A 15959-nucleotide genomic window follows, 5' to 3' on the forward strand; every position below is an offset into this window, starting at 1 on the left:
GAAGGGGACAACTCATTTATAGGTTCCGAAATTGGAAGATAAAAACTCCATTTATATGTCAAAAAAGAAACTTAAGAACAATTCGGCTCACATATTTATAACACATCATCTTACATGAGACAGACAGGGGCTCATCAAAAGGCTTGACCAAATTAAAAGAAACAATAAGATTCACTCTTTTTGGACTTTTGAAGGTAGAATATTTACAAAGAAGAAATCCGGCTCCGATAATATTCTTATCAAGTCCTTTCAAGTTGTTGACAATCTAAAGACTGAGTAACTTGTAAAATATGAAAACTACAATGACTGTTACCATTTCGTCTCGTTTGAATGAGTTCTAAAATAACCTCTTATTATCGTCATATAAATATTCAATTGTACACATATACACAATAAGACAAAATTATCCTTGTCAAGTATTATTTTATCTCTAAAATCATTAACAATAAAGTTACCTAACTTTAACGAAATAAATGAATACATTCCTCAATCATTAAGCCAAAAATACTTGTCACGTGTATATAAAATATATGTACCATATCGGAAAATATAAAATGTATGTGTACAAGCTTCAGAAACTGGACGAAAAGTGAGGCTCGCCGAGTTTTTCTCCTGTTTCGCAGCGAGTAAAAATTCTACGGTACACTTAATTCAGTATTCCGTAGAGAAACGATGTATCTAGGAAAAAGACACTTTTATTTAATTAAACTGTTCTTGAAATACAAATGTTTTGCGTCGGTATGCTATTATATATATCTTAATCTATTTCTATTGAAACCAATGTGAACATTTGTGATATTATTATTGATTATGCTAAGTAATGTTGTAGAAGTTAATCCTGGTCCTTCAGGTGGTATTTTTCCAAATTTTCACCTAAAAATTGGAAGGATGCGTAAAAATGTAAACAATGTTGAAAGTAATAGTAACGAAGCAGATGTGATTTGTTTAACATAATCTCATCTTTACGAAAATATAAAAACTGAAGATATTATCATTGAGGGTTATGATAGAGGTCATTATACAAAAGATCGCAATTATAGAAAAGATCGCAATAGCTCAAAAAAGGGGGGGGGGGTTGTAATTTACATCGGTAAATTTATTCAAGCCAAACCAACACCTGATTTGGATTTTGATATTATGAGACTAAATGGACAAAAACATGTAATAAACTAACCAACCAGATCTTGTGTCACACGCCAGTCCTTGCTATATCCTATTTTAGTATCAGATTTATGTCATGTCTATGATTCCCTTGTTATACAAATAGATCGTACGTACAGTGATCATGATGGAACTGTCATATTCTTGAATGATCTCACCAGGTCAAAAAATAATACTACTCATAAAAGGATGATTTTGGACTATCAAAATGTCGATTTAACGAGGTCATTGCTACTTTTGATTGGGAATCGATCATTAATGCTGAAAATAGTATGGATCAAAATTGTAATAAATTTACAAATGAAGACCAAATGATAAACTCTGGTTGAATTCTGACCTACGGAGAGAAATACGAAAACGTGATAGACTACACAAACAAGCTCGTAGATCCAATAGCATTCCTGATTTGAATAAGTATAAAAAGTAAAGAAATCATGTGAATAAATTAAAAACGATATACAAAAGACCAATTTTACTTAAACGATAATAGTTTGTTGGAGGAATTCCCATGTGGCAATTCTAAATGGTATTGTTCCGTAATGAAAAAAAATGGTAAAGACATCTGAAAATTCTACTCATATCCATGATATCACTTAATTAAAAAATTAAAATGACGAATTAGTCACTGAAAACTGGGATAAAGCATGCCTTTTGAATAAATTTTTTGTTCCATATCTACTATAGATGATAATTCAGTTAATGACTCAATTAGTCATCAAATGTTAAAAAAAGACAAGTTATACCTGAAGTGTACCGTTATCATTGTTATTTAATTCGTCATTCGAAAAAAGCAGGGTTTCATAATCAGTGGATAATAGCTATTGTCATGCCGCTTTACAAAACCGGTGACAAATCACTGATTTCCAATTATATCCAATTATATTCCAATCTCTTTGTTATCATCAGTGGGCAATGTATTTGAAAGGTTTGTATTTAAAAATGTTTTTAATCACTTAATACCAAACAATTCCAGTTAGGTTTAATCAAGTTCATTCTACCGTTCACCAGCTTATAGAAATTAACTATATGATATGTATGTCACTTAATGACCGCTGTATAGCATCTCTTATATTATGTGATATCTCGAAAGCTTTTGATAAGGAATAGCATACTTTCTTTCTAATAAAGCTAAAGGCATAAGGTTTTGATGGAAAAACGTACAAATGGTTTGAAAACATTTCAAATAGAAAACAAAGCGTTTTTGTTTCAAGTTCACATTCGCCTTTAGATAATACTAATGCAGGAGTCCCTAACGACTCTGTATTAGGTGTCCTACTATTCCTTATTTATGTAAATGACATAGCTGATAATTTGATAAGTCTAACTCGATTGTTAGCTGATGATACATCCCTTTCTTATTCCAATAATAGCCCTAACACAATAGAGGACGTCTTAAACAGCAATCTAGACAAATATCAACATGGTCTAAAGATTTGCCAAATAATGTTTATCCTAATATGAAAGACAAAGGCTATGATGTTCTCATGTAACACTCTTCAAAAGATATTGATATTAGATTTTTTTCAAAATCAGGCAGTAGCATTTGTCTCCTGTCAACAGTGGCGCAGCTAGGCAATTTTCAAGTGTTCTCCCGAAACTCGACGCTGTCTGCCCTCAGCAAGTTCAGGGCAGATGCCCTCCTCGTAGTTGGTTTGAGGGAGGCAAAGCTCCCAGATGCACACGCGTTATCGAGAAAGAGATATCATTTATGTCATTAAAACTCATCAATAGCAAAATACTTTAGAGTTTAATTTATTTTTATTTTTCTATGTTTAATCTATTTTATTGTGTTATTTGAGAGAAAAATATCCAAACCAGTTACTGTAAACTATGTCAAACAGGAAATGTGGGGTAAAATAAGATATCGACAAAAATCCAAAACTTTAGAGATAGTAAAAAAGCAAGTCTTCATTTTAATGTTGTCGTCCTATTAATTACTTTGACTTCATTAAACTTTCTCTCATTCTTATGCGCAAATTACATTATTGAACACATGAAATAATTATTTTTCCTAGATGGCGAGGTGTAATATAAAAATTCGTAAAGAGTGCCATGGAACCCTGTGTTTCGGCTGGGATTGCCGATGTCAGTGTAACAGAGTAATGTGGACTGTAAAAAGTGAATCCATTTGTCAGTCAAATACAGGATTTAAGAAAAAATCAAACTTTAGATGCTGTTTCTTGATCTTGAAGTTTTGCTTATTTCCAAGTTGCATAACAATGTCTGAAGGTTTACAAATTGATCATGTTAAAAAAATCAATCCCAGACCGTCTGTTAATTGCCAAAAAAAATAAGTCAGTAAAATTCTGAAAAATAGAAAAACAAAATTTTGCTTCAGACAGTATCGCATAATCACAAAAAAAGTTCTGCCAAATTTTTCATAAAATTCGATGAAGGTTTAACGAAGTAATTGATGTGAAACAAACATTAACCTCAGAATATATCTACAAAAAAAAGTTTTTTTATCAGCAAAATACGGAAAAATTTAAAATGTATTTTCATTATCCTGTGGATAGTGACTTTTGATCGTTAAAAAGCTTGTGTCCAACTTCCGTAAAATTTCTTAAAGTTTGGACAAAGTTATTGATGTCTGAAAAACATGAACCTTAGACTGTTTTTAAATTTTCTCTAAATACTGCCTTTTATTTGATCATAAACAGCTTCTGTTTAACTTCCGTAAAATTCCATGAAGGTTTGGCAAAGTTATTGATGTTTGAAAAAACTTAAACCACAGACTGAATCTAAATGTTGACGACGTCGACGCCCAGGAATGCAGTATCGGTGAGTCTCGTTTTCGAGATATACATGCCGAAGGCTCGACTGAAATGCAAACTACGTAACATATCGTTTCTCAGCAGATAATGAATTGCTTTAAACAATAGGAAAGTGAGTAGAATTCACAGAAGATTCAGACATTGACAGAAAATAAACAAATATATAATATGATATCATTTCAGTAAAAAGTAAATTTCGTCACTTTTATCTTCAATTGCATGTCATTGAAGAAAGAATTACAAGACTCGTGTGCTTTAAACCAGATCTTTTAATTTATTTAAATTAAATTATTTTTTCTTCTAAATCCATGTGTAAACATAACATAACAAACATAATAAATTGTGCAAGCACAAGATTAAATATTCTTAAAAAATTGGAATATGTATTGAATAAAAATTATCTTGCTCCAATAGACTTAACATCTATTAGACCAATTATGGAATATGCATGTGAGTTATTGGATGGTTGTACTCAACAAGATTCTGACAATTTAGAACATATTCAGTTGAAGGCAGGAAGAGTAGTACCTGGGATGCCCATGTATGCTTGTCGGGACACTATATGTTTCGAAACAGGCTGGCAATTGCTAGTGGACAGACGACCGTCAAGAAAGCTCGATATGTTATATTATATTCTTTACATAATGGGACTGCCCCTGATTATCTCTGCGATTTAATGCCCACTTGTTGTATCATGAGCACTTTAGTGACAATATCTTACATCTTAGAAAACTAGAAATAACAAGTAACATTTCTGATCATTATCAAGTTTGTGCCAATGTTAAATTTTGTTTCTCAATGAAACCTACGCAAGGTCTAAGAAGTAATGATGAATGAATTGTTCGTAAAAAAGAATGGAATAAAATTGACAAAGATTTGTACAAACTTGTAAGCTTTATCTGTTCAACTTGATAAGTGTGACTACAAAAATGATTGATCCGGTAGAGATTGATGAGGCAGTTACCAACATCAACACTGCAGTAACTGGGGCAGTAACAGCTATCGTACCACCACAGAAAGGAAAAAAAACGTAAACTAAAACTGAAATTAACAACCCACAATATTTATCTGGCAATTAATGCAAAGAAAAACGCCTTCTTTCTATGAATGGAAAACCAACGGCAGACCTGAAGAGCCGTCAAATCCTCTACTTGTAAATAAAATAAATACAACTTATGACCTTAGGAAACTTTGCGGAGTTAAAAATGTGAAACTTCGGTTAACAAATAGACAAAAACTCATCGATGCAAGAAGAATGGATAGTAAACTTTTCTTTCAGCTCATAAAAAAACAAAGAGGGAAATTAAATCGATTCATTGATGAATTTCAAGTAGGTGAAACCAGTTTTAAATGTGACCACAATATTCTAGAAGGTAGGAAAACCCATTTTGCTAATAAAGCAAAAGAATCAGATCCTTTAAACTTTGATCAAGACTATTTTGATTTGAATGACTCCGAATACATTCAAATTATTCAAATATGTCTAGATGTCTACAAACATGAAGAAGTAACTAATGGTGAATTCGAAAAAGCCCTACATAAATTAAATAGAAACAAGACAGCTGACATTTTGGTATAACTGCAGAATGCCTTTCTATCCGGAGGGACAAAACTTGATAGCACATTGCTTAAAGTCATCAATGCATCGTTTCAGCACTAATATATATCAAACAATTTGAAAACGTGTACTCTTACACAAATCTATAAAAATAAAGGAGACATTTCGAATTCAAAAAATAATAGAGGCATTACCATTACTGCTTCGTTATCGAAAAAAAAAATAGAAACCATACTTTCAGGATAAATCCCAGCATACTGGAAGATCAAATCCCTCTCCAGCGTGGATTTACTGAAAACACTGCTCCACTAATAGCATCCCTAAACATGAAGGAATTCAAAAGAGAAATTCAGGATTTAAAAAACCAACAATATAATGTAGTTCGACATACAAATCTAATTAGAAAACTCTATCATTTAGTTATTTCAGAACAATGCATTTTGATGATTGATAACCCGTACAGAGATGCTACTTCTAAAGTTAATTGGAAAGGAGATATATCTGATGCATTCAATATTGAGCAAGGTATAAGACAAAGAGGAACGCTAAGTGCTGATTTGTACAAAATTTATGTTAATCAACTTTTTAACAACTTCGTAGACTCTAAACGTGGTGGAAAGATCGGTTTGATAAGTTGCTGTGCCCCACCTGTGCAGACGACATAGTGTTAGTGGGAAATAACCCATTTGACGTACAAGTCTTTATAAATATGGCATATGACTACAGCCAACGTGAAGGATATCTGCTCCAACCAGAAAAAAGTGTGATTTTACAAGTTAAAACCAACAATGAAATAATATTTTCAAAAGATATTTGGTCAAGAAACAACAAACCAATGCCTATTGTGACCAAAACATCTCACATCAGTATACAAAAAGATACTACTGATTCAGCTGTAAGTACTATAAAGGAAAATCTTTTAAAATCCAGAATATCATTATATAGTCTGATGCATACAGGATTACAAGGAGAAAATGACCTAGACCCAGTGACCGCTATAAGTATGCTACAAACATTTGTTTTCCAATTATGTTTTATGGCTTAGAAATTTCACTGCCTACTGGACAAAATCTAGAATCACTGTCAAAACAATATAAAGAATAATTAAGCAAATCCTTTCTTTACCTGTCAATGTAGATGACCTAGAACTTTACGTAATATCTGGCTTACTACCTGCTGAAGCAGTCATACACAAAAAGGCACTTATTTTATTTGGAAATATATGCAGAGCTGGATACACCTCTACCGAATGGAAAATTGCAGAAAGATAACTAGGAATTAAAACCACTAAAAGTAACAGTTGGTTTTTGCTATAAAAGCCGTCTTCTTGAAATATGAAATTGGTGATCCGTACATGTACTTATTCGATACAACTATGTCCAAAACGCAATGGAAAATGGACAAATTTTAGTGAAACAGAAAGTCCGTAACTATTTGTCTAATCGGATAAAACAAGAAATTCCAATGTTCACATCTTTAGATTCCCTTGGTGGAATAAATACTGTCACCCAATTACAAGAATCTTGTGAGCCAATATAAGAGACATCTCTAGAATACCAGTCCGACTAAAAATCTTAACCGGAACGTTTATATTACAAACTAAAAGAGCTGTTTTCAACAAAACTACACCATATAGTACCTGCTTGATGTGTAAGAAGAATGAGGAAACCATGAGTCACTTCCTGTTGATATGTGAAGAACTACAGTGCATACGAAAACCACTCATTTGTAGTATGCTGTTTACTAGGCATAAGCTAGACGCCGAACTTGACATTGCAACGATTCTAGTCAATCCGTATTTCTACTGCACACAGCTGAATTCCAAAGCTCTCATATCATACATTGATACAATTAGAATTGCTATGTAGAAGTTTGTGCTATAAGCTGCATGCGAGACGATATCAGCTGTTAGATATCACAAACAAGCCTAGAACTGTGAAATAACTTTCTTTGGTATGGACTGATGGTCAAATATCTAATTATGATTTTCGAAATAGTGACAATTATGTATTACCCATTTACAGACAAGATATAACCAGAAAATCATTTTTTTCCCATCTACCACTATTGATTGGAAAAGCATAAACCCCTACCTTTGGACTTCCCGAAATATAAATATATTCAAACAAAAGATGAAACCTAAATTAATACACCCACCCTCCAGTTTTAGTTGTGGTGTTAGAAAACTTAATATTATTCATACCATTTGAGAAAAATGTGCAGTTCTAATTACCGGTCGTTAGATTTTGGAGAAAAATAAGTAACCACACTGACTTAAACAATAGTCATTTTTAGAATTGCATATGCTAAATGATTGTGGTTTAAACTTGATGTATGAAACAACACCTGTCCACCTATTTTTTTGAAATCACAAACAAACACACACAATACGTACGTGTAATTTCGTAAAACATCCAACAAATAAACTGTAGATGGTTCATTACTTGTCAAATGTCATTCATAACATGTTAGAAAATATATTCTGGTGCCTTTCAGTATTTATTATTCTATATCATGCCTGTGTCCTGTTTATCAATAAATTTGTACAAGGAAATAACCGTATGCTTTTACTCAATTTTTGCTTTTTTATTTGAAATCGCACTCAAAAGTTAACCGTGTGAAATTTCCTGATTTTGTAAAATATTTTGTCTTTGTATCATGCTAATTATAGTAGAAATAAACCAAACAAGGTCATTGAGGATGGAGAAGAAATATGTTCATATAAGGTCGCATAGTTAGGGGTTGTTATTTGTTTTGTTCATTTGCATGTATAATGAATGCTATGGTTTATGAATACAATGTATTATGAATGCATAATCATCAGGAACCGACTATATTCCTACGTGAACCAACAGAACGGGTGTGCTTTTCTTAATTATTTTGCTTCCGAACTTTATGGACAGTAATTCGAACTCGCCTAAACAATTGCGAACAAAGGTATCGTTGACTCAATTGAAACTACTATACATAAAATTGAGAATGGAAATGAGGAATGTGTCAAAGAGACAACAACCCGACCATAGAACAGACAACAGCAGAAGGTCACCAACAGGTCTTCAATGCAGCGAGAAATTCCCGCACCCGGAGGCGTCCTTCAGCTGGCCCCTAAACAAATATGTATACTAGTTCAGTGATAATGAACGCCATACTAAACTCCAAATTGTACACAAGAAACTAAAATTAAAAATAACACAAGACTAACAAAGGCTAGAGGCTCCTGACTTGGGACAGGCGCAAAAATGAGGCGGGGTTAAACATGTTTATGAGATCTCAACCCTCCCCCTATACCTCTAGCCAATGTAGAAAAGTAAACGCATAACAATACGCACATTAAAATTCAGTTCAAGAGAAGTCCGAGTCTGATGTCAGAAGATGTAACCAAAGAAAATAAACAAAATGACAATAATACATAAATAACAACAGACTACTAGCAGTTAACTGACATGCCAGCTCCAGACTTCAATTAAACTGATTGAAAGATTATGTCTTCATCATATGAATATCAGGTACAATCCTTCCTGTTAGGGGTTTAGTATCATACCATCATAACATATATGAGAAGAACATAACCCGTGTCATGCCAACAACTTGTTTTTACGTATGTACAGTTTCGATAGGAGTTCCAAACAGAACAGCACTCTCTAACATAGAGCTCTTGAAATCCTTAATTTATGGCGCAAATCCAAATTTTCATTGGTTTGCGATATTCAAAAATAAGAAAAGGTTTACCCCGCCTATTTCCAAGGGTACACAAATAATATAAACTCCAGAATGTTATTTTTTGAAGGGGGAGGGGGGGATGGTATCTTTTAAAGTAAACAATAACATAACTGAGATAATATATTTACTTTATTCTTTAGATATAAAATCACTAATATGGTCTGGTCAAAAAGAATATACATGTGTACATTTCAAGTTGTACATTTCAAGTTTGAACAAAATAGTTCCTAATCATTGCTGTAACTCTTTAAATAAATAAAATGTTTGGGTAGTTGGGTACCAACTGAAAGATTAAGATTTTGCGATCACTGTACAACCCTTATTGGAAGTTTCTATAATAATAAAAAATCTATGAAATTATTTTCTATTATTAGGAAGGTATATTTGCACTGTTGCTCAGATCTGAAGAAACTGTTTTTGTTCTACCAAACTTTCGTGAACCAGTGAGCTCTAATATACAATTAAAGGTATGCTTAATTTTTTCAGCACTAGTCAGGATATAAAAGGTTATATGGATGCTTGAAATTGCTGAATGTAACACTGGGGCTATGAATTATTCCTGTAAGGTCACGTTTGTATTTGTGAAGGAATGACAAGTGATCACACGTGAACATGCTGTTTATATATTGTTTTTGACAATTTCAAGGTGTTTTACAAAGATTTCGACTTTATTAGAAGTTGAACATTTTGATGGTAATTCGTTTCAAATATATTTTTGTACAGCTCTTTTTGGTCAAACCACAAACAATTATTTTATAAAATGTCCAACTAAAGAGTACAATGTCCCTAATTTATCTTATTTATTAGGGCCTCGGTTCCCGATTGGTCTAGGTAGTTCATTTACTGTATACAAGACTGTCAACACAGAGGTTGTGAGTTCCAACCCCACACGTGGCAGGTGCGTAAGACCTCAATCTTATTTGCCTAGGATTGCTAGTTATCCTGCCGAAGGTCGGTGGTTCTCTCCGGCTTCCCCACCAATAAAAACTAACCGCCACGATACAGCCAAAACGAATAGGACTGAAAGTGGCGTTAAACACCAACAATCTATCAATCCTTTTTTTTAATTAAATTTATTGTTCCTGGTGTTTTCTGTTCCTATTCAATTGTACAAAATTGTATGATTTTGTCTACATTGAATTTCAGTAGTTTTATTAATTTTCACTTAAAAATCAATTGTATTGTATATGCTAGATTGCTTTGGCAAAATTTATTTAATTTTAAATTAAAAAAAAAATTGTTTGATTGTTTATTAATTTCCGTTTCCTGGTAAAAAAAAATCAATATATATTTCATTGAATAACTATCTAGTTCCGAATGTACGCCGGAAGAACAATTTCCCATCAATTTATAATGACACATATCGTTCACTTTCGTTGAAGAGAGAGAGAGAGATTTTTTTTTATATTAAATACATAGTGGCATACGAAAAAGTATCCGCTGGTATCATCACTGTATTAAACGTCAATGTCGAATGAATTCATCTTTCAAAGGAGGTGCTATTATAGTTAGCTGAGTTTGAGATTTTTTGGAACGTTTGAATCTTATACTGTTTTTTTGTTATTTTAGATATCATATAAAATTAACTGTTGGCTTCATTAGCTGCTGAAAGTGGCTGCCAGCCTGAATCTGGTTCGAATAATTTGTCTAATTTGTCTAATGAATTTAGTAAATTATGACATCCGTTGTTTTGAACTTAATACACAGTTCTTCAAATTTTAATATTAAAGACTTGTAGTGTTAATTAGTGTGATATGTTTTATTAGGAAAATTTTCATTTTCATAAGTGCTTTATAATCATTTCACAAGCATTTTGGCATGGACTCCCCTTTTCGGTAATTTTTCTTTAATATTTCAATTTATTTTCCATCATTTTATGTGTACTTGATCTGCATTCATGCAATCTTACAATAGTTAACTTTCATGTGCGGCACCTCTGCTCATTATTTCTGGTATTACTCAAGTTGCTTAATATCTTCGAAGTGCTTTGTAGGACATAGTTTTTTTTATTCCTTTTGTCGTGTTTCTTTTGTCCAGTGTTGCCATCGGGATGCGACTTTTGGTTAACACCATTTCCTGCAGTTAAGGTTTTTTTTACCTATGAGAAATTGATCAATATTCAGTCCTGATCACTGGTAATGGAACAGATCAACCTAAGACTGAAGTGACAGTTCAACTTTTTCTACTTATCATGTTGATTGGCATTTTTGAAATTAAGATAAATTTCATATATGATCCAACTGATGATAACTGGCTATATGCATATATTTCCAATTAATGGAATATTTTTGAATTAATTTATACCTTTACCTGGAAACTGGATTTAGCATTAAACTTAACATTAATAAAATTGAGAATGGAAATGGGGAATGTGTCAAAGAGACAACAACCCAACCAAAGAGCAGAAAACAATCCAAGGCCACCAATGGACCTTCAACACAGCGAGATTATCCCGCACCCGGAGGTGGGCTTCAGCTGGCCCGTAAACAAAAATGTGTACTAGTTCAGTGAAAATGGACGTCACACTAAACTCCGAGACATATAAATGAACTAAAATAAAATGAAAAACCATACAAGACTAACAAAGGCCAGAGGCTCCTGACTTGGGACAAGCGCAAAAATGTGGTGGGTTAAAGATGTTTTGTGAAATCTCAACCCTCCCCCTGTACCTCTAATTATTTAACATGTTAAACCATGAAAGAAGGTCAGGATCAGGGGACCCCTGTCAGTAGCACATCTTAAAATTGTCTCTTACTGTAAACCAACTTATTTTAGCGACTTTCACAAGTAGAAAAATAATGTGAATTTAAATTGTATAAATATACCCCAAAAAATGAGAAGATCGCATTATAATCGCCGGGAAGTTGGCTCGAAAGAACTTTTAAAACCCGAAATAAAGTATTCTTCAAAATAAGTTGGTATACTGTATGCCAAATACTGTTGATCTATTACTCAAATTTACATGTAGATGAAAAACTACAGCTAATTTATAATGCAATCATGAAAACTTCATTATGATTAAAACAGTAGCCCATTGAACAATGTGAATGAGGCCAAGTAACTTATGATGTTATGTCAGATGGAAACTTTACAAGAATATATTAATGATGGTTATCTCAGAAGTTATTCTTTGGTTCATATATAAGTATCAGCCAAACAGGGAAAACGATTGTTAACTAAACACTAAAACAAAGAATCTGCAAAAACTAGATTATTTTCGATTAAGCCACTTTGTTTCTAATTTTAGAATTTTTGCGAAGGAAAACAACATCTAGGAAGAACAAATTTAACCCTGCCTATACAAATCAAATAGAACAAGCATGGTGCATTGTTTAAGATCTGAAAACTATATATATTATCTCTTCATAAACTCAATACACATGTATGTTGATTGCAAAATAAGTGTCGACAACAATAAAAATTCATAAAAGCTTATGTATACTTACATGTACATCAAAACCATGAAAAAAATGCTCTTTCAATAAGATTTCAGTCAGGATTCTACAGCATCAAAATAATCTCAACATAACGACCCCTTTTTTCAATCGTAAAAATGGAAGCATTGTAGGGATGACGCGCTGTCAATTCATCTCTTGATAACCAATAAATGTATCCATATAACATCATTGCGATCCTTATATGACAGTTCTATTTTCAAAATCACTAAAACAAATCTTATAAATTACTTCGTGGAAGGGCAGACTAAAAAAATCAGAGGTTGAAGAATAATTACCCTAAACAGTTTCTCGGATTAAAGTGCAAATCCGGACCGCATTTGTTTTTATGGTAGAGTCTTCAAACTTGACAAAAGTATACCTTTAGGGATCGTTAAAACAATGCAAAAACAATTTGTGATATAGCTCGCCTGGTTCGGCAATACGAGTGCAAACTACAAAAATTCAGGATTTTGTTTCTCCCTTCGGATTAATGTTGTCCTGTAGGATTTCTTTTTCTTCCTTAGGATACATTTTGTTCCGTAGGATTTGTTTTCTCCCTTGAAATTAATTTTTGTTTTCTTTTTTTTCCCTTAGGATAAATGTTTGATACATTTTGTTCCATAAGACTGTAAAATCATTTTTGTTGGAGTTTTATAAAATGTACGGCTTCGTTTGCACCAGTGTTTCCATATTTGATTGAAAATAAAACTCAAATTATTAATTTTGCACTTTAAACATTTAGAATACTGCTATGCTCGTCAATGAAAATAGTCTGTATTGCACTAGTCTTGTAAAAGTAAACGTTGTCGTCAATTCACGAATAGGTGAAGCCTATTTCTGATCAATAAACCATGAATGTCATAAACATTCCCTAGAAATTATTTTGATAATATTTGTAGTAAGAATATAATCACATTTGTTGATGCAGGATCGTGTCACTCTGTCAGCGTCTCGGTAGTACTAGCACGATCGAATAACGTGATAGAGATTTTGAATGACATGCCAGCTCCAGACCTCAATTAAACTGATTGAAAGTTTATGTCTTCATCATATACATATCAAGCACAATCCATCCCGTTAGGGGTTTAGCATCATACCATCATAAAATATATGAAAAAAAACATAACCCGTACCATGCCAACAACTGGTTTTAGAATAAAAGTGTTTATTTCCGATGCAAAGACACTATAAGTGAATCAATATTAAAGCCAAAATATGCCATCTTTAATGACCTGACAACAGTATCGTAACAATATCCCTTCTTAATGATATAAAAAAGAAGATGTGGTATGATTGCCAATGAGACAACTCTCCACAAGAGACCAAATGACACAGAACTTAACAAATATAGGCCACCGTACGGCCTTCAACCATGAGCAAAGCCAATACCGCACAGTCAGCTATAAAAGGCCTCGAAATTACAAATGTAGAACAATTCAAACGAGAAAACTAACGGCCCAATTTATGTACGAAAAACAAATATGTAACACATCAACAAACGACAATCACTGAATTACAGGCTCGGGACTTGGGACAGGCACATACATACAGAATATGGCGGGGTTAAACCTGTTAGCGGGATCCCAACCCTCCCCCTAACCTCGGACAGTGTTGTAACAGTACAACATAAGAACGAACTATAAAAATCTGTTGAAAAAGGCTTAACTCATCAGAGGGATACAAACAGAAATACTACACAGAGTGGATGTGGCCGAGTACTTGTATATCCCAACAACAAAAAGACACTAAGTACAGATCTGAGAGTACTTGCAGTTACTAACAGCTAGTTCAAAGCCACTAACAACTTAAAAAAGCATGCATCTAAGACTAAAGTATCAATCCGTACACATCCAACATCTAATGGATTTAGTGTAAAGACGTCATAAACAGTCAGAGAAAAACATGACCTTGTGCAATGGCAAGATACAGGTATCGACAGATTGTAGATCCATGAATGTGTATATGTATATATCAATAATATTTAGTTTGCTTTTAATTTACTGATAACAAAATCAATATTAATACCAATAAAAACAATATTCAATGATCTAATTACAGTGTTGAATTGGTAACCTTTTAGAATAAGTTTATTTAAAGGATCGATAAGTTTACAAGGATCGTTTCTAAATTTCTTGGCACGGTAAACAACATTTCCGTAAAAATGAGGATGTGTTATCCCGTTTGAAATAAGTTTTCTACAGGTACAACCAAACTTCAAAACCAAATCTTTATATCTATGGAAGAATTTAGTAAGGGTTTTAAGTAATTTGTGGTAACGAAATCCCTAGCTTAAGAATTCACCAGTAATACATAGATTACGTTCTTTAAAATCAAAAACGTCACGACAGACACGTGCATAGCGAACGAGTTGTGAACTATAAACACCGTAAGACGGTGCCAAAGGAACATCACCATCCAAAAGGGGAAAATTAACAATAGGAAACGAAAAATCGTCCCCTTTGTCGTTAATTTTAGTGTGGAGTTTCCCGTGTAAAACCGAAATATATAAATCTAGGAAAGGACAGTAATTGCCGTTTAAATTTTATTTATTTAAAGTAAGTTTCTTTGGGTAAATTTCGGCAGTATATTTAGAAAATTCTTGATTATTTAACGAAATAATATCATCAAGATAACGGTAAGTGTTGTTGAATTTATCAATTAAATGCAATTTAGACGGGTCTTCACTGAGTCTTGTCATAAACTGTGATTCATAACAGTACAAAAACAAGTCTGCTATTAAAGGGGTGCAATTAGTGCCCATTGGAATACCTACAACTTGTCGATAAACTTTGTTGCCGAAACGTACATAAATATTATTAAGGAGAAAATTAACAGCTTCAATCATCTCATCACACCTCCAGTAAGTATATCTAGCATATTTACCTTTCTCATTAGAGAAGAAGGCTTTAAATGAGTTGCAGCAAATATATTTGCATTCAGATTTACCAAACGACCATTTAATTAAACAGGAAAACTTTTGTTTGATAAGATTGTGTGGAAGTGTAGTGTAAAGAGTAGAAAAGTCAACACTGTCAACAGAATCAAAAGGACCATCAAAAGCACGTAATTTATCTAAAACATCCAAAGATTTTTTTACACGCCAAAAAAAGTTAATTCCACAATTTTCATATATTTTATTACAATAGTTTATGATAAGCTCTTTGGTAGTAGTTAAGGAACTTGTTAAAAGCAGTGAAAGATTAGCTATAGAACACTTACTAGAGGCCGAGATAAAACGATATGTTATTGGTTTTTTGTGTAGTTTGGGTAACCAATACATATATTCTGTATGTATGTGCCTGTCCCAAG

At 32.9% G+C, this 15959-nt stretch overlaps 1 protein-coding gene across 1 annotated transcript in view; it reads left to right on the plus strand.

Annotated features, from left to right (window-relative positions):
- The first annotated feature begins 4864 nt into the window (after nt 1-4864).
- The window catches only part of LOC127707399 (caspase-1-like), a 35733-nt gene continuing 24638 nt past the window's right edge, over nt 4865-15959 (plus strand). The window contains exon 1 of the mRNA XM_052211877.1: nt 4865-4939. Within this exon, the coding sequence (XP_052067837.1) occupies nt 4865-4939 (75 nt within the window). The remainder of the gene's footprint in view (nt 4940-15959) is intronic.

This window comes from Mytilus californianus, unplaced genomic scaffold, assembly GCF_021869535.1.
Source record: "Mytilus californianus isolate M0D057914Y unplaced genomic scaffold, xbMytCali1.0.p SCAF_69, whole genome shotgun sequence".
Lineage (NCBI taxonomy): Eukaryota > Metazoa > Mollusca > Bivalvia > Mytilida > Mytilidae > Mytilus > Mytilus californianus.